Below are 26,374 nucleotides of genomic sequence, written 5' to 3'. Positions count from 1 at the left end.
CCGGTGTGTTACTGCCATGGTTAACCGATCAAATCCCGGTGTGTTACTGCCATGCTTAACCGATCAAATCCCGGTGTGTTACTGCCGTGTTTAACCGATCAAATCTCCGTGTGTTACTGCTGTGTTTAACCGATCAAATCCCGGTCTGTTACTGCCATGCTTAACCGATCAAATCCCGGTGTGTTACTGCCGTGTTTAACCGATCAAATCCCGGTGTGTTACTGCCATGGTTAACCGATCAAATCCCGGTGTGTTACTGCCGTGTTTAACCGATCAAATCCCGGTGTGTTACTGCCATGCTTAACCGATCAAATCTCCGTGTGTTACTACCATGGTTAACCGATCAAATCCTGGTGTGTTACTGCCATGCTTAACCGATCAAATCCCGGTGTGTTACTGCCGTGTTTAACCGATCAAATCCCGGTGTGTTACTGCCGTGTTTAACCGATCAAATCTCCGTGTGTTACTACCATGGTTAACCGATCAAATCCCGGTGTGTTACTGCCATGGTTAACCGATCAAATCTCCGTGTGTTACTACCATGCTTAACCGATCAAATCCCGGTCTGTTACTGCCATGGTTAACCGATCAAATCCCGGTGTGTTACTGCCATGCTTAACCGCTCAAATCCCGGTGTGTTACTGCCGTGTTTAACCGATCAAATCTCCGTGTGTTACTACCATGGTTAACCGATCAAATCCTGGTGTGTTACTGCCATGCTTAACCGATCAAATCCCGGTGTGTTACTGCCGTGTTTAACCGATCAAATCTCCGTGTGTTACTACCATGGTTAACCGATCAAATCCCGGTGTGTTACTGCCATGGTTAACCGATCAAATCCCGGTCTGTTACTACCATGGTTAACCGATCAAATCCCGGTGTGTTACTGCCGTGTTTAACCGATCAAATCTCCGTGTGTTACTACCATGCTTAACCGATCAAATCCCGGTCTGTTACTGCCATGGTTAACCGATCAAATCCCGGTGTGTTACTGCCGTGTTTAACCGATCAAATCCCGGTGTGTTACTGCCGTGTTTAACCGATCAAATCCCGGTGTGTTACTGCCGTGTTTAACCGATCAAATCTCCGTGTGTTACTACCATGGTTAACCGATCAAATCCTGGTGTGTTACTGCCATGCTTAACCGATCAAATCCCGGTGTGTTACTGCCGTGTTTAACCGATCAAATCCCGGTGTGTTACTGCCGTGTTTAACCGATCAAATCTCCGTGTGTTACTACCATGGTTAACCGATCAAATCCCGGTGTGTTACTGCCATGGTTAACCGATCAAATCCCGGTGTGTTACTGCCGTGTTTAACCGATCAAATCCCGGTCTGTTACTGCCATGCTTAACCGATCAAATCCCGGTGTGTTACTACCATGCTTAACCGATCAAATCCCGGTGTGTTACTGCCATGGTTAACCGATCAAATCCCGGTCTGTTACTGCCATGCTTAACCGATCAAATCCCGGTGTGTTACTACCATGCTTAACCGATCAAATCCCGGTGTGTTACTGCCATGCTTAACCGATCAAATCCCGGTGTGTTACTGCCATGGTTAACCGATCAAATCCCGGTGTGTTACTGCCGTGTTTAACCGATCGAATCACATGCCATATTTAACAGTGTCCGATGTGTTATTGCCACGTTTAACCGGGTCCGATGTCTTGTTTGCCACGTTTAACCAAGTGGTGTCTTGTTTGCCATGTTTAACCGGATCTGGTGCCACGTTTAACCGGGTCCGGTGTCTTGTTTGCCACATTTAATCGGGTCCGGTGTCTTGTTTGCCATGTTTAACCGGGTCCGGTGTCTTGTTTGCCACGTTTAATCGGGTCCGGTATCTTGTTTGCCATGTTTAACCGGGTCTGGTGCCACGTTTAACCAGGCCCGGTGTCTTGTTTGCCACGTTTAACCGGGTCTGGTGTGTTATTGTGTTTTAATTCTTGTCCTTGGCTGTGCTGTGTTGCAGTCGAGTTTTGTTTCATGTCGTCTCGCAGGGAATCTTCGAACTGATTGCAGACCAGGCACCTTTTGCTATTGAGGATTTAATGAATGAACTTCAATGTGATGAGCAGGAGAGCAATGTATGTGAGGAGCTTAATTCAAACATCGAGGAGGAAGGCCCAACTGCAATGAAAATGCCACCAAACATAAATGGTGAGGAATCATCTCGTGTGAAATGTGACGCCTGTTGTCCAGGTAGAAGCAATGGGCCAAAGATCTCACCAAAATATGTACAAGGGGCTGTTTAGCACAGGGCTAAATCGCTGGCTTTGAAAGCAGACCAAGGCAGGCCAGCAGCACGGTTCAATTCCCGTACCAGCCTCCCCGAACAGGCGCCGGAATGTGGCGACTAGGGGCTTTTCACAGTAACTTCATTGAAGCCTACTTGTGACAATAAGCGATTTTCATTTCATTCATTTCAAATCTGAGATCTTGACAGGGTTAAATACTGAGAATATGAAAACAGCACTGGAAGCCCCCAGTCTGTCTGACAGCAATCTGTGAAGAGAGAAACAGAATTAACATTTCCAGTTCATATGTCGTCTTCTCCGAGACCGGTTTCACGGAACACTGTCAATGGACAGTGTGGGGGCATTGATTCTCTGGGCTGCTTCCACAGGAACACTGTCAATGGACAGTGTCACTTGGGCCGGAGGGCCTGTTCCTGTGCTGTAATTTCCTTTGTTCCTTGGGTAGGGGGTTTTAATTCAGACGGGCAGCATGGTCGATGCAGGCTTGGGAGGGCCGAAGGGCCTGTTCCTGTGCTGTAATTTTCTTTGCTCACTGATTCTCTGGGATTGTTTACACAGGGACACTGTGTAGGACAGGACTGCAATTAATCTTCTGCCATATCTTACCCAAAGAAACAATCTTCATGTTTGGGTGTGAACATAATTTGCAACAACTGGAGGTATCCTAATGTTACGATCCCAGTTGATGTTTTAGCTGAACGTGGAGATCCCATAATGGAACCCTCGCTCAAAAGACCGCAAGTTTTACTTTTTTAAAATAAATCAAGGAGGAATCGTCACAGGACCATTAATTAGTTTTAATAACAAGAAGAAAACATTTATTAAACATTTAAAAATTGTGTTGTGATACAATATTCATTTACTACCCCCTGAGCTTAACAATTACATACAGATTTGTAAGATCAACACACATCACAAAGTACATCTGAAGCTACAATGGTCTCATTAACATAAAGTTCCTTTGAACACATGAGAACTTGCAAGCTCCACTCTCCAAAAACATGCTTTAAAATCTCTCTCAGAATCATGCTTTCCACCAGTTTGCATTCTGAAATCCAATCTGGATTTTCCAAATTACTCTCTTAAGTAAAGCTTCTACTCCACTTTGAACCATGAATCCAGTCCATATTTTACACCACCCTCTTTAGGATTTCTTTGTCCTAACTGCTGTACAAACCGTTCACAATTACTATAACTCTCGATTTCTAGACTATTAAAATGACATCAAACTTTTGATTTGCGGGCAGCACGGTGGCGCAATGGTTAGCACTGCTGCCTCACGGCACTGAGGTCCCAGGTTTGATCCCGGCCCTGGGTCACTGTCTGTGTGGAGTTTGCACATTCTCCCCGTGTCTGCGTGGGTTTCGCCCCCACAACCCAAAAGATGTGCAGGTTAGGTGGATTGGCCACATTAAATTGCCCCTTAATTGGGAAAAAAAGAATAGGATTCTCTAAATTTTTAATTTTTTTTAAACTTTTGATTTACCTCTGAAGTCTGATTTTTCACTCTAAATCTGGTTACTGCAATTATATCTTTAACTCGGATCTCTGTCCCAATTCCCTGGTTATCTGGACTGTAACTGGTTCTTCAGGAGGCCTGCCTTTTCATAGCTCCCGTCTTTTCCAGTCTTTCTTGTGGCAGAGTTGAGAGATGTTCACTCCCTGAGATTTTGTTTTCAACTGCAATCAAATTCAGCTAAACTAAGAGTGATTTTTTTTCTCTTAAAAGGGCCTCCAGTTGCTAAGCAACATCCACTGCACATTTTCCCCATGCCTTCGAGGGTTTCCTCCCACAAGTCCCGAAAGACGTGCTGTTAGGTGAATTAGACATTCTGAATTCTCCCTCAGTGTACCCGAACAGGTGCCGGAATGTGGCGACTCGGGGCTTTTCACAGTAACTTCATTGCAGTGTTAATGTAAGCCTGCTTGTGACAAAGATTATTATTATTACATCTGGCCTATTTACTCTTCATGCTGTGTCCCAATCTAAGCACAATAGAATCACAGTTGGAATTGAAACCAACCCCCACACAAACAAACACATTTGTCCAGCATGACTCTAACTACAGGTTTTGTGCATCCAGGCACAGAAACATTAAATTAAACCCACCTTATTGTTACCAATACAAATATAAATCCCTTAAAATTACCTTTGTTTTCCTAACACGAGCTGAGCCGAGTTGTGATGGTTATTTCACGCACAGACTCTTCTAATGGAAGCAAAATTGCCGAGGCTGGAAGGATCTGTTCTGTGGAAGGATCATTTAGATCCAAAACGTTAACTCTGTTTCTCTCCACAGATGCTGCCAGACCTGCTGGGTTTATCCAACATTTTCCTTTTTTTTTTTATCTCTTCCAATGGAGTTAGGAACGTAGGGAATAGGAACAGGACGAGGCCATTCAGCCCTGTCACTCAGCCTTTAGTTGGGGCTCTGGAATGTTGGGAAGCTGGTGCTGTCTTTTAAGGTTTGGAGCAATTGTGCTTTCAGAAGCTCTGCAAATCTTGCAAATTAGTTGATTAAAGCACAGCGGGGTGCAGAAGAATTTTTAAATTCCCCTGTGGACATAATCAGGTTGTTCACATTCCCACAGGTTCCACATCTGAAAAGGATGATGAGATGCTGAAACTGGATAGAGAGGGAGAGAACCCAAATCAGTCTGGATATGATGACGATATCGGCCCTGTCCTCCAGGTAATGCTCGGTTTTTATATCTTTAAATTGATATTTTAACAAGCGGCCCCTTGAATGGAATTGTTCATCAGCTCAGCAGTCAAACCCGTTCATTTCTTTATGTCCTTGCAAAAACCTGTGAATCCAGCACTGTCCCATCAATAGACTTGGCTACTTCAGAGTGTAGCTGAGTCCCATTGGCTTTGGTACTGGACCAGCAAACCAGTGTTACAATCAAAACAAATTGAATCCTGCTCGTTTGTGGCTAGCGTCAGATAAAGTGAGGATAAAATCTGTCCAACTGTCAGTAAATCCCAACTGACTGAAGGGAACTGCTCGCTATTTCCTGACTAACTCACGCTCTAATCCTAGCCTCCAGCTTCATTTGGAAATATATCGCCGTCTCTCTCTGTCGCTGGGTCAAAACCCTGGAACTCCTTCCCTCACCGCACTGCGGTGTACCTACACCACATGGACTGCAGCGGTTCAGGAAGGCAGCTCACCACCACCTTCTCAAGGGCAGTTAGGGTTGGGCAATAAATGCTGGCCTGGCCAGCAATGCCCGCATCTTGAAAATGTTTTTTTTTTTAAATATTGAAGTAGGAGAAATCGAGAATTGCAGCAAGCAGCTTGGAGTTTACCACTTTACAACTATGCTAATAGTCCAAAGATCAGGATCAAGAAGATAAAATGAATTAATTCTTTACACCTGGTTTCCTAATGGAGGGTTGCAGATTCAATCTAGTCATAGGTGTAGATGGGACTGTTAACGACAGGCTTAAAGATTGGAACAGTCCTGGATCGAATTGAAGTAAGAGTGGATAACAGGTGTGCATGAGTTGATACGAGCAGATGACTTAGGAGCAGAGTAGCCACTCAACCCCTCGGTCCTGTTCCGGCATTCATTAAGATCATGGTTGATTGATTGTAACCTCGGCTCCACATTCCTGCCAACCCCTGATAGCCTTTCACCCCCTTGTTTACAAAAATCTATCTGCTTCCACTGCCTTATGACTGGGGCTTCCCCACTTTGATGATCAGGGCCATGCCTGCTCCCAGTCTGCATGCGTCAAAACTATGGTCTGTTGGACTTTGACTTCCTGACCTCCACTCTCCATTGAGGCAAGTGGAATTTTCGTAACAAAAGCAGGGGGATGCTTGAGAACATCATGTGGGAACGTCGTGTGGGATGTTAGGAAATCAATTCCACCTTCCCCTGCTCGCAAAGTGTTCTCATAAAATCATAGAATCCCTACAGTGCAGGCGGAGACCATTCTGCCCATTGAGTCAGCACCAATCCTCTGAAGGGGCACCCCATCATGGCTCAATCCTCCGACCTCCGCATGGGCAATTTATCATGGCCAATCTGCCTAACCTGTGGGAGGAAACCAGAGCACCCGGAGGAAACCCACGCACGCACGGGGAGGACATGCAAACTCCACCCAGCCGAGGTCAGAATTGAACTTGGGTTCTTGGCGCTGTGAGGCAGTAGTACTAACCACTGTGCCACCCACTGTGCTTCTCATATCAATGCTGTGGCAGTTCTGAGTGGCGTGCATTGTAGAATTGTCTCTTTTTTGAGAATGCTCTTGACAAGTAGTGAAGTGCTTTTTGGAAGAGCAGCTTCTGTTAAATAGAAATAGATCATGTATTTATAAAGCAGTCTTTGTTGCCTTGTGACACATGTGCAATATGATGTATCCTAAAGCTGTTGTTTCTCATTTGTGCACAGTTCGACTATGCAGCACTTGCTGATCGATTGTTCCAGCTGTCCAGCAGGGGAAGCACTCCTGCCCAGAACAGGAAGCGTCTCTATAAATTAGTTAAAAAGTAAGGTGCCTCTCTGAACATTCAACAAATGTCCCTTCCACTTCCCAACCTTCTCCCTAATCCCATCCATAGCTCACACACCCTGGCAACTGCAACACTACATTTGTGTGACTGCTCACATTTGTTTGTCTTGCTCTAATCCCTGTTCCTTTCTTTTCCCATTAGGTTCCGGGATTTAGCAGAAGGTGAGGATGGAGAACTTAACCCAGTCTGTGACGGAAGCAGATATTTTGCAGCATGTTCAGCAGAATGACTTTTAAAAAAAATATTCATTTATGGGATGTGGGTCGCTGGTCAGGCCAGCATTTATTGCCCATCCCTAATTGCCCTTCAGAAGGTGGTGTGAGCTGCCTTCTTGAACCGCTGCTGTCCCTGAGGTGTAGGTACACCCATACTGCTGTTTGGGAGAGAGCTCCAGGGTTTTGATCCAGGTTGGGAGTGACTTGTAGAGGATCCTCCAGGTGCTGGGGTTCCCAGGTATCGGCCCTTCTAGATGGGAGAGTTTGTGGGGATGGAAGGGGCTGCCGAAGGAACCTTGGCATTTCTCAATCTCCACAGTAGGTGACCCTCAGTGGTCAATTTCAAAATTCACGCTTTCCAATTTTGGGATGTGTAGAGGTGCTTTAAACGGTTCGGGTTTCAGGGTATTGTCCTGCGCTGAAGAGATCACCCCAGTGTCGAGGGAGCTTTACTCTGTATCTAACCCCGTGCTCTACCTGCCCAGGGAGTGTTTGATGGGGACAGTGTAGAGGGAGCTTTACTCTGTATCTAACCCCGTGCTGTACCTGTCCTGGGCTGAAGAGATCACACCAGTGTCGAGGGAGCTTTACTCTGTATCTAACCCCGTGCTCTACCTGCCCAGGGAGTGTTTGATGGGGACAGTGTAGAGGGAGCTTTACTCTGTAACTAACCCCGTGCTGTACCTGTCCTGGGAGTGTTTGATGGGGACAGTGTAGAGGGAGCTGTACTCTGTATCTAACCCCGTGCTGTACCTGTCCTGGGAGTGTTTGATGGGGACAGTGTCGAGGGAGCTTTACTCTGTATCTAACCCCGTGCTCTACCTGCCCAGGGAGTATTTGATGGGGACAGTGTAGAGGGAGCTTTACTCTGTATCTAACCCCGTGCTGTACCTGTCCTGGGAGTGTTTGATGGGGACAGTGTAGAGGGAGCTTTACTCTGTATCTAACCCCGTGCTGTACCTGTCCTGGGAATGTTTGATGGGGACAGCGTAGAGGGAGCTTCACTCTATCTAACCCTGTGCTGTACCAGTCCTGGGAGTGTTTGACCCAAAAGAGAGCTGATCATCTTGTTCTGCACTCTGTTGCAAATGAGTTATGGTTTTGACCTGACATGGAATCGATCTATCATCCTGAAATGTCATCAGTAAGAGGGGTATAGAGTCAAGTTATTGAGTACTGAACCGTGCTGTGAAAGTTGACAAAACCCTCTTGGATACAGGTTAACCAGAGTAGGCAACTTAACAATCCTGGGAGGACCGGGTCAGACCAGACCCTGCTGCTCGTCACACTAATAATTACCGAAGCTGCTGATATTTTGTAGTCATTTAATGGTATAGTGCGTTGTGTAGTGACAAGTGTCTATTGAATTTTACATCACATTGGAGGCCATTCAGCGTATCATGCCTGCGTTGACTCTTCAGTCAACCCCTCCAATTTGTCACTTTTGCTCTTGCAAATGTTTTACTTTTCAATTATTTACCCAATTCCTATTTGTTGGAAAGTTGTTGACTACTTCCAGCTGCATTTCAGGCCGTGCATTGGAGATGATTGATTTTGTGATACAGCTCATTTTGTCAATTATCTTAAATCTGTATCTGAACAAAACTGTGGTCGGGAGAGTTCCAAGTGAGGTGAGAGAGCCCAGAACAAAGGGGCATGAAAGGTTTAGCATCATTTTTTGTTTCTGCCCTCTTTACCTCTGTTTGTGAAATTCAAGATCATTTAAGAGCCCTGTAAACTTGTGATCGTGCAATGTGAAATCTGATTCATGCTCAGGAACCTTTCCACAAGATGATTTCCCTCAAGAACTGTCAACAGATGAGGAAGATGAAGATTTTTGTAGGAGAAAGAGAAAGAAGAAACAGAGACTGGAAAATGTTTTTGAGCAGAAGCAGGAAGGAGTAGGTAAGCTGCATTGATTTAACAGATTGAGAATGGGGAGTGGGGGTGCTGGGACTGGCTGGGGGAAGGGCGGGATTGCCGAGACTGGGATTTTGGCCCTGAGTCAGTGAGCTGCAGACACTGCGATGCATCAGGGAGCGGGAAAGTTTCCTGGATACTTCGTTCCATGCGGCAGTCACACCCCTTAGGATAGGGTCATCTGATTTTGTCCAGGGACAGGAGGGTGTGACTACGAGAGAGGAAGTGTGGGGATCAAGGAGGGAGAAGTGGAGGACAGACCCTCAGCAATTACCCAGTAGGTTTGAGGCCCTCGCAACCTGTATGGATGAGAATGTGGGTTGCAAGGTGGATGAGCAAACTGCCAATGGGGCCATGATACAAGAAGCCATTTCAGTGTGGTGGTGGTGGGGGGTGTAAATAGGAATGTAGCAGTACACTGTCGGGATAGAAGCGGCTCTCCTTCCCAGAGTGAATATCCAGAAACTGCCCGGCGCATCATTGAAATTGCGGAAATTGAAGTGGGAGGAGGAAGCAGTTGTCATGGTCCATGGAGGTACCAACAACATAGAACTGGAAAAGGAGAAGTGCTTAGGGAGTGTGAGCAGCTAGGAGCTAAATTAAAAAGAAGGACCTCAAAGTTAATACTTCTGGATTTTTACCTGAACCAGCAAATTAGCACAGGGTGGATAAGATTAGCGAGTTAAGTGTGCAGATATAGGAGAGAAATCGGGTTTCAATTCATGGGGTACTGGCAAAGGCACTGAGGAAGCTTTACCCCGGGGATTGTCTGCACCCTTCCCAGCTGGGTTCCTCTCCCCGACAGATCCTCTCCCCGACAGATCCTCTCCCGACAGATCCCCTCCCCGACAGATCCCCTCCCGACAGATCCCCTCCCCGACAGATCCTCTCCCCGACAGATCCCCTCCCGACAGATCCTCTCCCCGACAGATCCTCTCCCGACAGATCCCCTCCCCGACAGATCCCCTCCCCGACAGATCCCCTCCCCGACAGATCCTCTCCCCGACAGATCCCCTCCCCGACAGATCCCCTCCCCGACAGATCCTCTCCCCGACAGATCCCCTCCCCGACAGATCCCCTCCCCGACAGATCCCCTCCCCGACAGATCCCCTCCCCGACAGATCCCCTCCCCGACAGATCCCCTCCCCGACAGATCCCCTCCCCGACAGATCCCCTCCCCGACAGATCCCCTCCCCGACAGATCCTCTCCCCGACAGATCCTCTCCCCGACAGATCCCCTCCCCGACAGATCCCCTCCCCGACAGATCCCCTCCCCGACAGATCCCCTCCCCGACAGATCCCCTCCCCGACAGATCCCCTCCCCGACAGATCCTCTCCCCGACAGATCCCCTCCCCGACAGATCCCCTCCCCGACAGATCCCCTCCCGACAGCTTTTATAACCGATTATGGTGTGTTGTATGATGGTTGATTATATGTTCCGTGTGTGGAGTGATCTGCATTGACTGTAAGCAGAACAATACGTTTCACTGCAACAGAAATATAAAATGCTGGACAGTCTCAGCAGGTCTGACAGCATCTATGGAGAGAAAAGGGAGCTGGAAGACTTTTTGACAAAGCTTTGATAAAGAGTCATCCAGACTGGGAACGTTCGCTCCTTTCTCTCTCCACAGAGGCTGTCGGACCTGCTGAGGTTGTCCAGTATTTCCTGTTTTTGTTTCTGATTCCAGCATCCGCAGCAATTTGCTTTTATTTTTACTTTTCACAGTACCTTGTTACACATGACCAGATATAATTACATCAAATTACAGGGCCATTAGAAATGGGTCATAAGTGCTGGCCGAGCCAGCAAAGCCCACATTCTGCAAATTAATTCAAGAAAATACTGAGTGTGGGAATGGTAATCGTGGAGGATTTAATCTGAATACCAATTGGATGAATCAGACTGACAAAGGGAGCCTGGAAATGAGCTGATGGTGTTTTCGAGAGAGTTTCTTACAGCAACTTGTTCTTCAGTAAAGCAGAGAATGGGTGTTCTATCGTCCGTCATGGAAATGCACCAGTGTACAATGAGGCAGGATTAATTTAGGACCTCCGTAACCAAGGCTCTAGCCAGCAGTGACCATAACTGAATTTAATATCAAATTCAGTTTGAGAGAAGAATGGGTTAGAATCCTCAATTAAATAAAACTATTATTTTTTTCGTTATTTGTTTTTTTGTGGGATGTGGGCGTCGCTGGGCTGGGCAGGGCAATTTGTTGCCTGTCCCCGAGGGCATTTCAGAGTCAATCACATTGCTGTGGGTCTGGAGTCACATGTAGGCCAGACCAGGTAAGGACGGCAGATTTCCTTCCCTAAAGGACGTTAGTGAACCAGGTGCATTTTTATGATAATTGAAAATGGTTTCATGGTCATAATTAGAGTTTTAACTCCAGATTTTTTTTAATTGAATTTAAATTCTAACATCTGCCCTGGTGGGATTGGAACTGGGGTCCCCAGGGCATTACCCTGCGTCTCTGGATTATTAGTCCAGCAACAATCCCACTGCACCACTGCCTATTACATGGGCATGATGACAGCTAGCTAAAGTGAACTGTGACATTAGATAAAGGATACGTCAGTAGAGGTACAATGGCAGAATGCTCAGCAAATATGCATTCCAGAGAGAGAGAGACTCCACGAGACTGATGCACAGCCCGTGACTAACTAAGAAGTGGAAGATAGTATCAAATTGAAAGAAAAACAGTACAATTCTGGAAAGGTTATGGTATGTTAGAAGATTGGACAGGTGTTAAAAATCAGCAAATAGTGCCCAAAGGAATATTGAGGGAGAAATTAGAGTACAAGAGAAAATTAACCAGAATTATGCAGGGCTGTAACATCTGAGCTTCCTGCGTTCGATTGGGGTGTCACCCAAAGAAGTGCTGGGAATCTCTCCGAGCTTCACAGGTAAGCATTTGCATGGTCATTGCCCAGGAGTGCAGACCCCACCCGCCGTGCAGTTGGAATCCTTACTCAGCCCACCCGCTGTGCAGTTAGAATCCTTACTCAGCCCACCTGCCGTGCAGTTAGAATCCTTTCTCAGCCCACCCGCTGTGCAGTTAGAATCCTTACTCAGCCCACCCGCTGTGCAGTTAGAATCCTTACTCAGCCCACCCGCTGTGCAGTTAGAATCCTTACTCAGCCCACCCACCGTGCTGTTAGAATCCTTACTCAGCCCACCCGCCGTGCAGTTAGAATCCTTACTCAGCCCACCCGCTGTGCAGTTAGAATCCTTACTCAGCCCACCACCGTGCTGTTAGAATCCTTACTCAGCCCACCCGCAGTGCAGTTAGAATCCTTACTCAGCCCACCCGCTGTGCAGTTAGAATCCTTACTCAGCCCACCCGCCGTGCAGTTAGAATCCTTACTCTGGCCACACCCGCTGTGCAGTTAGAATCCTTACTCAGCCCACCCGCTGTGCAGTTAGAATCCTTACTCAGCCCACCCGCCGTGCAGTTAGAATCCTTACTCTGGCCACACCCGCTGTGCAGTTAGAATCCTTACTCAGCCCACCCGCCGTGCAGTTAGAATCCTTACTCAGCCCACCCGCCGTGCAGTTAGAATCCTTACTCTGGCCACACCCGCTGTGCAGTTAGAATCCTTACTCAGCCCACCCGCCGTGCAGTTAGAATCCTTACTCTGGCCACACCCGCTGTGCAGTTAGAATCCTTACTCAGCCCACCCGCCGTGCAGTTAGAATCCTTACTCAGCCCACCCGCTGTGCAGTTAGAATCCTTACTCAGCCCACCCGCTGTGCAGTTAGAATCCTTACTCAGCCCACCCGCTGTGCAGTTAGAATCCTTACTCAGCCCACCCGCTGTGCAGTTAGAATCCTTACTCAGCCCACCCGCCGTGCAGTTAGAATCCTTACTCAGCCCACCCGCCGTGCAGTTAGAATCCTTACTCAGCCCACCCGCTGTGCAGTTAGAATCCTTACTCAGCCCACCCGCTGTGCAGTTAGAATCCTTACTCAGCCCACCCGCTGTGCAGTTAGAATCCTTACTCAGCCCACCCGCTGTGCAGTTAGAATCCTTACTCAGCCCACCCGCTGTGCAGTTAGAATCCTTACTCAGCCCACCCACCGTGCTGTTAGAATCCTTACTCAGCCCACCCGCCGTGCAGTTAGAATCCTTACTCAGCCCACCCGCTGTGCAGTTAGAATCCTTACTCAGCCCACCCGCTGTGCAGTTAGAATCCTTACTCAGCCCACCCACCGTGCTGTTAGAATCCTTACTCAGCCCACCCGCTGTGCAGTTAGAATCCTTACTCAGCCCACCCGCTGTGCAGTTAGAATCCTTACTCAGCCCACCCGCCGTGCAGTTAGAATCCTTACTCTGGCCACACCCGCTGTGCAGTTAGAATCCTTACTCAGCCCACCCGCTGTACAGTTAGAATCCTTACTCAGCCCACCCGCCGTGCAGTTAGAATCCTTACTCTGGCCACACCCGCTGTGCAGTTAGAATCCTTACTCAGCCCACCCGCCGTGCAGTTAGAATCCTTACTCAGCCCACCCGCCGTGCAGTTAGAATCCTTACTCTGGCCACACCCGCTGTGCAGTTAGAATCCTTACTCAGCCCACCCGCCGTGCAGTTAGAATCCTTACTCTGGCCACACCCGCTGTGCAGTTAGAATCCTTACTCAGCCCACCCGCCGTGCAGTTAGAATCCTTACTCAGCCCACCCGCTGTGCAGTTAGAATCCTTACTCAGCCCACCCGCTGTGCAGTTAGAATCCTTACTCAGCCCACCCACCGTGCTGTTAGAATCCTTACTCAGCCCACCCGCAGTGCAGTTAGAATCCTTACTCTGACCCCACCCGCCGTGCAGTTAGAATCCTTACTCAGCCCACCCACCGTGCTGTTAGAATCCTTACTCAGCCCACCCGCTGTGCAGTTAGAATCCTTACTCAGCCCACCCGCTGTGCAGTTAGAATCCTTACTCAGCCCACCCGCTGTGCAGTTAGAATCCTTGCTCAGCCCACCCGCTGTGCAGTTAGAATCCTTACTCTGACCCCACCCGCCGTGCAGTTAGAATCCTTACTCTGACCCCACCCGCCGTGCAGTTAGAATCCTTACTCAGCCCACCCGCCGTGCACTTAGAATCCTTACTCTGACCACACACGCCGTGCAGTTAGAATCCTTACTCTGACCCCACCCACCGTGCTGTTAGAATCCTTACTCAGCCCACCCGCAGTGCAGTTAGAATCCTTACTCTGACTCCACCCGCCGTGCAGTTAGAATCCTTACTCAGCCCACCCACCGTGCTGTTAGAATCCTTACTCAGCCCACCCGCTGTGCAGTTAGAATCCTTACTCAGCCCACCCGCTGTGCAGTTAGAATCCTTACTCAGCCCACCCGCTGTGCAGTTAGAATCCTTACTCAGCCCACCCGCTGTGCAGTTAGAATCCTTACTCTGACCCCACCCGCCGTGCAGTTAGAATCCTTACTCTGACCCCACCCGCCGTGCAGTTAGAATCCTTACTCAGCCCACCCGCCGTGCAGTTAGAATCCTTACTCAGCCCACCCGCCGTGCAGTTAGAATCCTTACTCTGTCCACACCCGCTGTGCAGTTAGAATCCTTACTCTGACCCCACCCGCCGTGCAGTTAGAATCCTTACTCTGACCCCACCCGCCGTGCAGTTAGAATCCTTACTCAGCCCACCCGCCGGGGCAGCACGGTAGCATTGTGGATAGCACAATTGCTTCACAGCTCCAGGGTCCCAGGTTCGATTCGGGCTTGGGTCACTGTCTGTGCGGAGTCTGCACATCCTCCCCGTGTGTGCATGGGTTTCCTCCGGGTGCTCCGGTTTCCTCCCACAGTCCAAAGATGTGCGGGTTAGGTGGATTGGCCATGATAAATTGCCCTTAGTGTCCGAAATTGCCCTTAGTGTTGGGTGAGGTTACTGGGTTGTGGGGATAGGGTGGCGGTGTTGACCTTGGGTAGGGTGCTCTTTCCAAGAGCCGGTGCAGACTCGATGGGCTGAATGGCCTCCTTCTGCTCTGTAAATTCTATGATAATCCTTACTCTGACCCCACCCGCCGTGCAGTTAGAATCCTTACTTTGCCCACCCGCCGTGCAGTTAGAATCCTTACTCAGCCCACCCGCCGTGCAGTTAGAATCCTTACTCAGCCCACCCGCCGTGCAGTTAGAATCCTTACTCAGCCCACCCGCCGTGCAGTTAGAATCCTTACTCAGCCCACCCGCCGTGCAGTTAGAATCCTTACTCAGCCCACCCGCCGTGCAGTTAGAATCCTTACTCTGACCCCACCCGCCGTGCAGTTAGAATCCTTACTCAGCCCACCCGCCGTGCAGTTAGAATCCTTACTCTGACCCCACCCGCCGTGCAGTTAGAATCCTTACTCTGTCCCCACCCGCCGTGCAGTTAGAATCCTTACTCAGCCCACCCGCCGTGCAGTTAGAATCCTTACTCAGCCCACCCGCCGTGCTGTTAGAATCCTTACTCAGCCCACCCGCCGTGCAGTTAGAATCCTTACTCTGACCACACCCGCCGTGCAGTTAGAATCCTAACTCAGCCCACCCGCCGTGCAGTTAGAATCCTTACTCAGCACACCCGCTGTGCAGTTAGAATCCTTACTGACCCCACCCGCCGTGCAGTTAGAATCCTTACTCAGCCCACCCGCCGTGCAGTTAGAATCCTTACTCAGCACACCCGCTGTGCAGTTAGAATCCTTACTGACCCCACCCGCTGTGCAGTTAGAATCCTTACTCAGCCCACCCGCCGTGCTGTTAGAATCCTTACTCAGCCCACCCGCCGTGCAGTTAGAATCCTTACTCTGACCACACCCGCCATGCAGTTAGAATCCTTACTCAGCACACCCGCTGTGCAGTTAGAATCCTTACTGACCCCACCCGCCGTGCAGTTAGAATCCTTACTCAGCACACCCGCTGTGCAGTTAGAATCCTTACTCAGCACACCCGCTGTGCAGTTAGAATCCTTACTGACCCCACCCGCTGTGCAGTTAGAATCCTTACTCAGCCCACCCGCCGTGCAGTTAGAATCCTTACTCAGCCCACCCGCCGTGCAGTTAGAATCCTTACTCTGACCCCACACGCCGTGCAGTTAGAATCCTTACTGACCCCACCCGCTGTGCAGTTAGAATCCTTACTCTGACCCCACACGCCTTGCAGTTAGAATCCTTACTCAGCCCACCCGCTGTGCAGTTAGAATCCTTACTCAGCCCACCCGCTGTGCAGTTAGAATCCTTACTCAGCCCACCCGCTGTGCAGTTAGAATCCTTACTCAGCCCACCCACCGTGCTGTTAGAATCATTACTCAGCCCACCCGCCGTGCAGTTAGAATCCTTACTCTGTCCCCACCCGCCGTGCAGTTAGAATCCTGACTCAGCCCACCCGCTGTGCAGTTAGAATCCTTACTCTGACCCCACCCGCCGTGCAGTTAGAATCCTTACTCAGCCCACCCGCCGTGCAGTTAGAATCCTTACTCTGACCCCACCCGCCGTGCAGTTAGAATCCTTACTCAGTCCACCCGCCGTGCAGTTAGAATCCTTACTCAGCCCACCCGCCGTGCAGTTAGAATCCTTACTCTGACCCCACCCGCCGTGCAGTTAGAATCCTTACTCTGACCCCACCCGCCGTGCAGTTAGAATCCTTACTCAGCCCACCCGCCGGGGCAGCACGGTAGCACAGTGGTTAGCACAATTGCTTCACAGCTCCAGGGTCCCAGGTTCGATTCGGGCTTGGGTCACTGTCTGTGTGGAGTCTGCACATCCACCCCGTGTGTGCATGGGTTTCCTCCGGGTGCTCCGGTTTCCTCCCACAGTCCAAAGATGTGCGGGTTAGGTGGATTGGCCATGATAAATTGCCCTTCTGCTCTGTAAATTCTATGATAATCCTTACTCTGACCCCACCCGCCGTGCAGTTAGAATCCTTACTCTGACCCCACCCGCCGTGCAGTTAGAATCCTTACTGACCCCACCCGCCGTGCAGTTAGAATCCTTACTTTGCCCACCCGCCGTGCAGTTAGAATCCTTACTCAGCCCACCCGCCGTGCAGTTAGAATCCTTACTCAGCCCACCCGCCGTGCAGTTAGAATCCTTACTCAGCCCTCCCGCCGTGCAGTTAGAATCCTTACTCAGCCCACCCGCCGTGCAGTTAGAATCCTTACTCAGCCCACCCGCCGTGCAGTTAGAATCCTTACTCAGCCCACCCGCCGTGCAGTTAGAATCCTTACTCAGCCCACCCGCCGTGCAGTTAGAATCCTTACTCAGCCCACCCGCCGTGCAGTTAGAATCCTTACTCAGCCCACCCGCCGTGCAGTTAGAATCCTTACTCTGACCCCACCCGCCGTGCAGTTAGAATCCTTACTCAGCCCACCCGCCGGGGCAGCACGGTAGCCTTGTGGATAGCACAATTGCTTCACAGCTCCAGGGTCCCAGGTTCGATTCGGGCTTGGGTCACTGTCTGTGCGGAGTCTGCACATCCACCCCGTGTGTGCATGGGTTTCCTCCGGGTGCTCCGGTTTCCTCCCACAGTCCAAAGATGTGCGGGTTAGGTGGATTGGCCATGATAAATTGCCCTTAGTGTCCAAAATTGCCCTTAGTTTTGGGTGGGGTTACTGGGTTGTGGGGATAGGGTGGCGGTGTTGACCTTGGGTAGGGTGCTCTTTCCAAGAGCCGGTGCAGACTCGATGGGCTGAATGGCCTCCTTCTGCCCACCCGCCGTGCAGTTAGAATCCTTACTCTGACCTCACCCGCTGTGCAGTTAGAATCCTTACTCAGCCCACCCGCTGTGCAGTTAGAATCCTTACTCAGCCCACCCGCCGTGCAGTTAGAATCCTTACTCTGACCCCACCCGCCGTGCAGTTAGAATCCTTACTGACCCCACCCGCCGTGCAGTTAGAATCCTTACTCAGCCCACCCGCCGTGCAGTTAGAATCCTTACTCAGCCCACCCGCTGTGCAGTTAGAATCCTTACTCAGCCCACCCGCTGTGCAGTTAGAATCCTTACTCAGCCCACCCGCCGTGCAGTTAGAATCCTTACTCAGCCCACCCGCTGTGCAGTTAGAATCCTTACTCAGCCCACCCGCCGTGCAGTTAGAATCCTTACTCAGCCCACCCGCTGTGCAGTTAGAATCCTTACTCAGCCCACCCGCCGTGCAGTTAGAATCCTTACTCAGCCCACCCGCAGTGCAGTTAGAATCCTGACTCTGACCCCACCTGCTTAGAATTACTCTGACAGTGAGTTTGTGTTTTTCAGACAAAAATAAAGCCGGAAAAGGGCGAAAGAGGAAGTGTTCGGCACAGCGACCCCGGCCAGTCAGCGACAGGATTGATGAGCCAGTGCTGGAGAATGGGAAGGAGTCTGATCCCACAGAGCTGTTGCCTGTGGGGATGAAGAAGAAAAAATCAAGAGCAGTTAAAATGATGCCGTTGAGTGACCCAGTCAGTGGTGATTCGTCCGAGATTAAAATTGAGGCGGGGTCTCTGAGCACCGCTGTGCTCGATGCCCAGTCTCCGGCATCGGATGTAGACTTTGAAACCCGAGTAAGCAAGCCAAAGAGCGGAAAGAAGCAGCAGACTCCACACTCGAATGGGAGGCTTTTGCCGGTGGAGTTGACACCCACTGGGCCTGTCGTCGGTAAAAAAGTAAAAAAAATGCTTGTGAAGCTTCGAAAGCTACAAGCCAAGAAGCAGCCGGCTGGGGAGCTTCCAGCTCCGAACCAGGCAGCAGGCAGGAGAAAGAGGAAGGCACTCTGTGAGGAACCAAACTCAAGCAAAAAACTAAAAATCAAAACCAGTGTAAGTTGGTGCAATCTTCAGTCTTCGCCAACTGATTGTAGATTCATCTAACAGGAGAAATTATATATGACACTCAGGACAATGTCCGTTCATGTCCAGGACTGTGTTCAGTGTTGACTTGTATCGTTTCTCCTGGGGGGCTGTAGGGATCTCTGAAAGATGGGGCCAGTTTTAGTCTAGCTTCCGGTGGTTAAAGGCTGACAATGTGCTAGCAGGTGACTCTCCCAGTGAGACGCTGCTGGCTGATCTGTATCCTAACTCCATTTACTCCCCATTGGGCAACGTGTTAACGCCGGAGTGAGATTTCATAGAATTTACAGTGCAGAAGGAGGCCATTCGGCCCAGCGAGTCTGCACCGGCTCTTGGAAAGAGCACCCGACCCAAGCGCACACATCCACCCTATCCCCATAACCCAGTAACCCCACCCAACACTAAGGGCAATTTTGGACACTAAGGGCAATTTATCATGGCCAATCCACCTAACCTGCACATCTTTGGACTGTGGGAGGAAACCGGAGCACCCGGAGGAAACCCACGCACACACGGGGAGGATGTGCAGACTCCGCACAGACAGTGCCCCAAGCCGGAATCGAACCCGGGACCCTGGAGCTGTGAAGCAATTGTGCTATCCACAATGCTACCGTGCTGCCCGTCTTTAACTGAATTGAGATTCTGTCTCTGCTCATTGCAGTCTTGATCAATGTTAGAATGGGTAGGGGATAATGTTAGAATGGGTAGGGGATAATGTTAGAATGGGTAGGGGATAATGTTAGAATGGGTAGGGGATGCTGTTAGAATGGGTAGGGGATACTGTTAGAATGGGTAGGGGATAATGTTAGAATGGGTAGGGGATAATGTTAGAATGGGTGGGGGATAATGTTAGAATGGGTAAGGGATAATGTTAGAATGGGTAAGGGATAATGTTAGAATGGGTAAGGGATAATGTTAGAATGGGTAGGGGATAATGTTAGAATGGGTAAGGGATAATGTTAGAATGGGTAAGGGACAATGTTAGAATGGGTAAGGGACAATGTTAGAATGGGTAAGGGATACTGTTAGAATGGGTAGGGGATAATGTTAGAATGGGTAGGGGATAATGTTAGAATGGGTAGGGGACAATGTTAGAATGGGTAGGGGATAATGTTAGAATGGGTAAGGGATACTGTTAGAATGGGTAAGGGATAATGTTAGAATGGGTAAGGGATAATGTTAGAATGGGTAGGGGATAATGTTAGAATGGGTAAGGGATAATGTTAGAATGGGTAAGGGATAATGTTAGAATGGGTAGGGGATAATGTTAGAATGGGTAAGGGATAATGTTAGAATGGGTAAGGGACAATGTTAGAATGGGTAAGGGATAATGTTAGAATGGGTAAGGGACAATGTTAGAATGGGTAAGGGACAATGTTAGAATGGGTAAGGGACAATGTTAGAATGGGTAAGGGACAATGTTAGAATGGGTAAGGGACAATGTTAGAATGGGTAAGGGATAATGTTAGAATGGGTAGGGGACAATGTTAGAATGGGTAGGGGATAATGTTAGAATGGGTAGGGGATAATGTTAGAATGGGTAGGGGATAATGTTAGAATGGGTAGGGGATAATGTTAGAATGGGTAAGGGATAATGTTAGAATGGGTAAGGGATAATGTTAGAATGGGTAAGGGACAATGTTAGAATGGGTAAGGGATAATGTTAGAATGGGTAAGGGACAATGTTAGAATGGGTAAGGGACAATGTTAGAATAGGTAAGGGATACTGTTAGAATGGGTAAGGGACAATGTAGAATGGGTAAGGGACAATGTTAGAATGGGTAAGGGATACTGTTAGAATGGGTAAGGGACAATGTTAGAATGGGTAAGGGATAATGTTAGAATGGGTAAGGGATACTGTTAGAATGGGTAGGGGATAATGTTAGAATGGGTAAGGGATAATGTTAGAATGGGTAAGGGACAATGTTAGAATGGGTAAGGGACAATGTTAGAATGGGTAAGGGATACTGTTAGAATGGGTAAGGGATAATGTTAGAATGGGTAGGGGATAATGTTAGAATGGGTAGGGGATAATGTTAGAATGGGTAGGGGATAATGTTAGAATGGGTAGGGGATAATGTTAGAATGGGTAGGGGATAATGTTAGAATGGGTAGGGGATAATGTTAGAATGGGTAGGGGATAATGTTAGAATGGGTAAGGGACAATGTTAGAATGGGTAGGGGACAATGTTAGAATGGGTAGGGGATAATGTTAGAATGGGTAAGGGGATAATGTTAGAATGGGTAAGGGATAATGTTAGAATGGGTAAGGGATAATGTTAGAATGGGTAGGGGATAATGTTAGAATGGGTAGGGGATAATGTTAGAATGGGTAAGGGATAATGTTAGAATGGGTAAGGGACAATGTTAGAATGGGTAAGGGATAATGTTAGAATGGGTAGGGGATAATGTTAGAATGGGTAAGGGACAATGTTAGAATGGGTAGTGGATAATGTTAGAATGGGTAGGGGATAATGTTAGAATGGGTAAGGGACAATGTTAGAATGGGTAGTGGATAATGTTAGAATGGGTAGGGGATAATGTTAGAATGGGTAGGGGATAATGTTAGAATGGGTAAGGGATAATGGTAGAATGGGTAAGGGATAATGTTAGAATGGGTAGGGGATAATGTTAGAATGGGTAAGGGATAATGTTAGAATGGGTAAGGGACAATGTTAAAATGGGTAAGGGATAATGTTAGAATGGGTAAGGGACAATGTTAGAATGGGTAAGGGACAATGTTAGAATGGGTAAGGGATAATGTTAGAATGGGTAAGGGATAATGTTAGAATGGGTAAGGGACAATGTTAGAATGGGTAAGGGATAATGTTAGAATGGGTAAGGGACAATGTTAGAATGGGTAAGGGACAATGTTAGAATAGGTAAGGGATACTGTTAGAATGGGTAAGGGACAATGTTAGAATGGGTAAGGGACAATGTTAGAATGGGTAAGGGATACTGTTAGAATGGGTAAGGGACAATGTTAGAATGGGTAAGGGATAATGTTAGAATGGGTAAGGGATACTGTTAGAATGGGTAGGGGATAATGTTAGAATGGGTAAGGGATAATGTTAGAATGGGTAAGGGATAATGTTAGAATGGGTAGGGGATAATGTTAGAATGGGTAGGGGATAATGTTAGAATGGGTAAGGGATAATGTTAGAATGGGTAGGGGATGCTGTTAGAATGGGTAGGGGATAATGTTAGAATGGGTAAGGGATAATGTTAGAATGGGTAGGGGATAATGTTAGAATGGGTAAGGGATAATGTTAGAATGGGTAAGGGATAATGTTAGAATGGGTAAGGGATAATGTTAGAATGGGTAGGGGATAATGTTAGAATGGGTAGGGGATAATGTTAGAATGGGTAGGGGATAATGTTAGAATGGGTAAGGGACAATGTTAGAATGGGTAAGGGACAATGTTAGAATGGGTAAGGGACAATGTTAGAATGGGTAAGGGACAATGTTAGAATGGGTAGGGGACAATGTTAGAATGGGTAAGGGACAATGTTAGAATGGGTAAGGGATAATGTTAGAATGGGTAGGGGATAATGTTAGAATGGGTAGGGGATAATGTTAGAATGGGTAGGGGATAATGTTAGAATGGGTAAGGGACAATGTTAGAATGGGTAAGGGACAATGTTAGAATGGGTAAGGGACAATGTTAGAATGGGTAGGGGACAATGTTAGAATGGGTAAGGGACAATGTTAGAATGGGTAAGGGATAATGTTAGAATGGGTAGGGGATAATGTTAGAATGGGTAAGGGATAATGTTAGAATGGGTAGGGGATAATGTTAGAATGGGTAGGGGATAATGTTAGAATGGGTAAGGGATAATGTTAGAATGGGTAGGGGATAATGTTAGAATGGGTAGGGGATAATGTTAGAATGGGTAAGGGACAATGTTAGAATGGGTAAGGGACAATGTTAGAATGGGTAAGGGACAATGTTAGAATGGGTAAGGGACAATGTTAGAATGGGTAGGGGATAATGTTAGAATGGGTAGGGGACAATGTTAGAATGGGTAAGGGATAATGTTAGAATGGGTAGGGGATAATGTTAGAATGGGTAGGGGATAATGTTAGAATGGGTAAGGGACAATGTTAGAATGGGTAAGGGATAATGTTAGAATGGGTAAGGGATAATGTTAGAATGGGTAGGGGATAATGTTAGAATGGGTAGGGGATAATGTTAGAATGGGTAGGGGATACTGACTGCTAGCTGGTGAGTCTGCCAACTATGGTATATGAACAGTGAGAGGGGATAGGGAATAAAATCTCATCTAATTTCCCCGACCGCACATATTCACTGGCTGTGAGCGAGATACTGGTGCCTGACTGACTTACAGTTCAGATATCGGGGGGTTTGGTTTTGCCAGGCCATGAGCTGGGGAGCCATCAATTACTGGATTTCACACCGCCTCCCTCCAGCTGCCCATTTGTACTGAGCGCACAGGCTGGACAATGAGAATGTGGGGTTTTCGGGCTTATTTAAATGCTTTCAGTGTTCTGAGTGTGCAGACAGAATCTGGAGTTGTAATGAAACTTTACTGTGTCCCCAGGGTGATGCTGAACCTTGTGTTGGAATCAAGACTTTGAATACAACTAATGAATTTCTGAAGTTCAAGAGTACTCCAATACCAAAACCCATCTTCTTCAAAAAAGCCAAACATTCTGAGCCTCTTCCCAAACGGTGTAAACTGGTGAGGATATCTTTCAGTTCTCTTGTAGAGTTGTAGCGATGGGAAGTGGAGGGTAATGGTCTGTCAAACAGTGACTCTCAGCTGGGTTGGATTGTCCTTTGCTCCATTGCCTGAGGTATAAAGTGGCTCAGAGCCAGGCAGTGGTCTAAGGGAGGATTTCAGTTTCACCCTCGGGTCTTGTGATAACTGCAAAACAGTTTCCGTGCATCAACTTATCTGTCAAATTCTGTTCCAACTGAGCGATCTTGGCCGCAAACCATTCACGGGTATGTTCCACATTGAGGACTGAGGTCAGAATGAGGCGTCCAGAGCAGATGACCTGATCTATCTGGTTGTTCTCAATTTGCAAAAACTACTTCACTGCCGCTGCCTGCCTTTTGAGATCAATTCTTATTGCTGCTGGAAGCTGCTCTCTGAGAGGGAGCTCTGTTCCTTTTGGTTGGGATGTGTTTGGAAGAAAGTTCCATTCACTGGCAGAATGATTAGGTGGGGCGGCGCAGTGGTTACCGATGCCTCACAGCCCCGAGGACACAGGTTCAATTCCGGCCACAGGTCACTCTCTGTGCGGAGTCTGCATGTTCTCCCCGTGTGTGCGTGGGTTTCCTCCAGATGCTCCGGTTTCCTCCCACGGTCCAAAGATGTGCAGGTTAAGTGGATTGGCCATGATAAATTGCCCTTAGTCTCTAAATATGTGGAGGTTGGGTGGGGTTACAGGGATAATGATCTTTATCATTGTCAGAAGTAGGCTTACATTAACACTGCAATGAAGTTACTGTGAAAAGTCCCTAGTCACCACACTCCGCCGCCTGCTCGGGTACACAGAGGGAGAATTCAGAATGTCCAAATTACCTCACAGCACATCTTTCGGGACTTGTGGGAGGAAACCGGAGCACCCGGAGGAAACCCACGCAGACACTGAGAACGTGCAGACTCTGCACTCAGTAATCCAAGCCGGGCATCGAACCTGGTGCTGTGAAGCAACAGTGCTAACCACTGTGCTACCGTGCCGCCCATCGGGCAGGAGAATGGATCGCAGTTGGGTGCTCTTTCAGAGGGTCAGTGCAGACTCGATGGTCTAAATGACCTCCTGCACTATCGCAATTCTATGGTTCTGCGGTTCCTGCACCAGGCAGATCCAGCATGAACACCAATCCCACTCTTCCCCTGCACTCCCAGCACCCTTTAATATTCCACTCAGTCTAATCTCACTCTTCCCCGCTCTCCCAGCACCCTTTAATATTCCACCCAGTCTAATCCCACTCTTCCCCCGCACTCCCAGCACCCTTTAATATTCCACTCAGTCTAATCTCACTCTTCCCCCGCTCTCCCAGCACCCTTTAATATTCCACCCAGTCTAATCCCACTCTTCCCCCGCACTCCCAGCACCCTTTAATATTCCACCCAGTCTAATCTCACTCTTCCCCCGCACTCCCAGCACCCTTTAATATTCCACCCAGTCTAATCCCACTCTTCCCCCGCACTCCCAGCACCCTTTAATATTCCACCCAGTCTAATCCCACTCTTCCCCCGCACTCCCAGCACCCTTTAATATTCCACCCAGTCTAATCTCACTCTTCCCCCACACTCCCAGCACCCTTTAATATTCCACCCAGTCTAATCCCACTCTTCCCCCGCACTCCCAGCACCCTTTAATATTCCACCCAGTCTAATCTTACTCTTCCCCCACACTCCCAGCACCCTTTAATATTCCACCCAGTCTAATCTCACTCTTCCCCTCACTCCCTGTACTCTTCAATTATTTAGAAAAAAGAAAAATAGATGAATATTCATTTCTTAAGCAGCCTTGAGAGACTCAGAATTGCATGTTCTAACCCGTATTTAAAAAATAAACTTTTCCACGAATTCCTTTTGTGATACTTCTAATCTAATCCAGTTTCTCTTGCTGCTGTCTCACGAATCAGTGAAAACAATTGTAATGTTTTTTTCTCTATCACATCTCTCCTAATCCTTATCATTCCTGCATCATCCCTGTTCTCGTGAATACAGCCCTCATTCGTCCAATTATCTCACAATGCGTGGGTTTCCTCCGGGTGCTCCGGTTTCCTCCCACAGTCCAAAGATGTGCAGGTTAGGTCAATTGGCCAGGCTAAATTGCCCTTGGTGTCCAAAAAGGTTAGGTGGGGTTACGGGGTTAGGGTGGAGGAGTGGCCTTAAGTTTGGTGCTCTTTCCATTGGCTGGTGCAGACTCGATGGGCCGAATGGCCTCTTTCTGCACTGTAAATTCTATGAATTGTTGCCTTTAACTCCTAGTGTCTGAATTACAGAAATATAGAACAGAGTAGGAGGAGGCCATTCAGCCCTTCAAGCCTGCTCCGCCATTCACTATCCAGGCTGATCATCAAACTCAATAGCCTAATCCAGCTTTCCCCCCCATATCTTTTGGTCCCCTCTGCCTAAGTGCAATCTCGAACTGCTTCTTGAAAACATACAATGTTTTGGCCTCAACTAGTTTCCACAGGCTCACCACTCTCTGGTGAAGACGTTTCTCCTCATCTGTGTCCAAAATGGTGTACCTCATATCCTCAGACTGCGACCCCTGGTTCTGGACACACCCACCATCGGGAACATCCTTCCTGCATCGACCCTGTCCAGTCCGGTTAGAATTTTATAGGTTTCTAATTGAATCTCCCTCACTCTTCTGAACTCCAGCGAATACAATCCTAACCATAGAACATAGAACAATACAGCGCAGTACAGGCCCTTCGGCCCACGATGTTGCACCGAAACAAAAGCCATCTAACCTACACTATGCCATTATCATCCATATGTTTATCCAATAAACTTTTAAATGCCCTCAATGTTGGCGAGTTCACTACTGTAGCAGGTAGGGCATTCCACGGCCTCACTACTCTTTGCGTAAAGAACCTACCTCTGACCTCTGTCCTATATCTATTACCCCTCAGTTTAAGGCTATGTCCCCTCG

General features: G+C 48.3%; 1 protein-coding gene across 1 annotated transcript in view; it reads left to right on the top strand.

The window, feature by feature from the left end:
- LOC140427619 (ribosomal RNA processing protein 1 homolog B-like) overlaps positions 1-26,374 on the top strand; it is a 944,136-nt gene that overhangs the window by 895,562 nt on the left and 22,200 nt on the right. Inside the window, exons 8-14 of the mRNA XM_072513031.1 lie at positions 1,972-2,159; positions 4,850-4,950; positions 6,662-6,759; positions 6,925-6,944; positions 8,775-8,903; positions 18,155-18,696; positions 23,290-23,430. Coding sequence (XP_072369132.1) covers positions 1,972-2,159; positions 4,850-4,950; positions 6,662-6,759; positions 6,925-6,944; positions 8,775-8,903; positions 18,155-18,696; positions 23,290-23,430 — 1,219 coding nt within the window. The remainder of the gene's footprint in view (positions 1-1,971; positions 2,160-4,849; positions 4,951-6,661; positions 6,760-6,924; positions 6,945-8,774; positions 8,904-18,154; positions 18,697-23,289; positions 23,431-26,374) is intronic.

The sequence above is a fragment of the Scyliorhinus torazame genome, chromosome 8 (assembly GCF_047496885.1).
Source record: "Scyliorhinus torazame isolate Kashiwa2021f chromosome 8, sScyTor2.1, whole genome shotgun sequence".
In the NCBI taxonomy this organism is placed as follows: Eukaryota; Metazoa; Chordata; class Chondrichthyes; order Carcharhiniformes; family Scyliorhinidae; genus Scyliorhinus; species Scyliorhinus torazame.
Note: the sequence above shows the minus strand (reverse complement) of the source record. Positions and strands in the feature narration are given on the sequence as shown.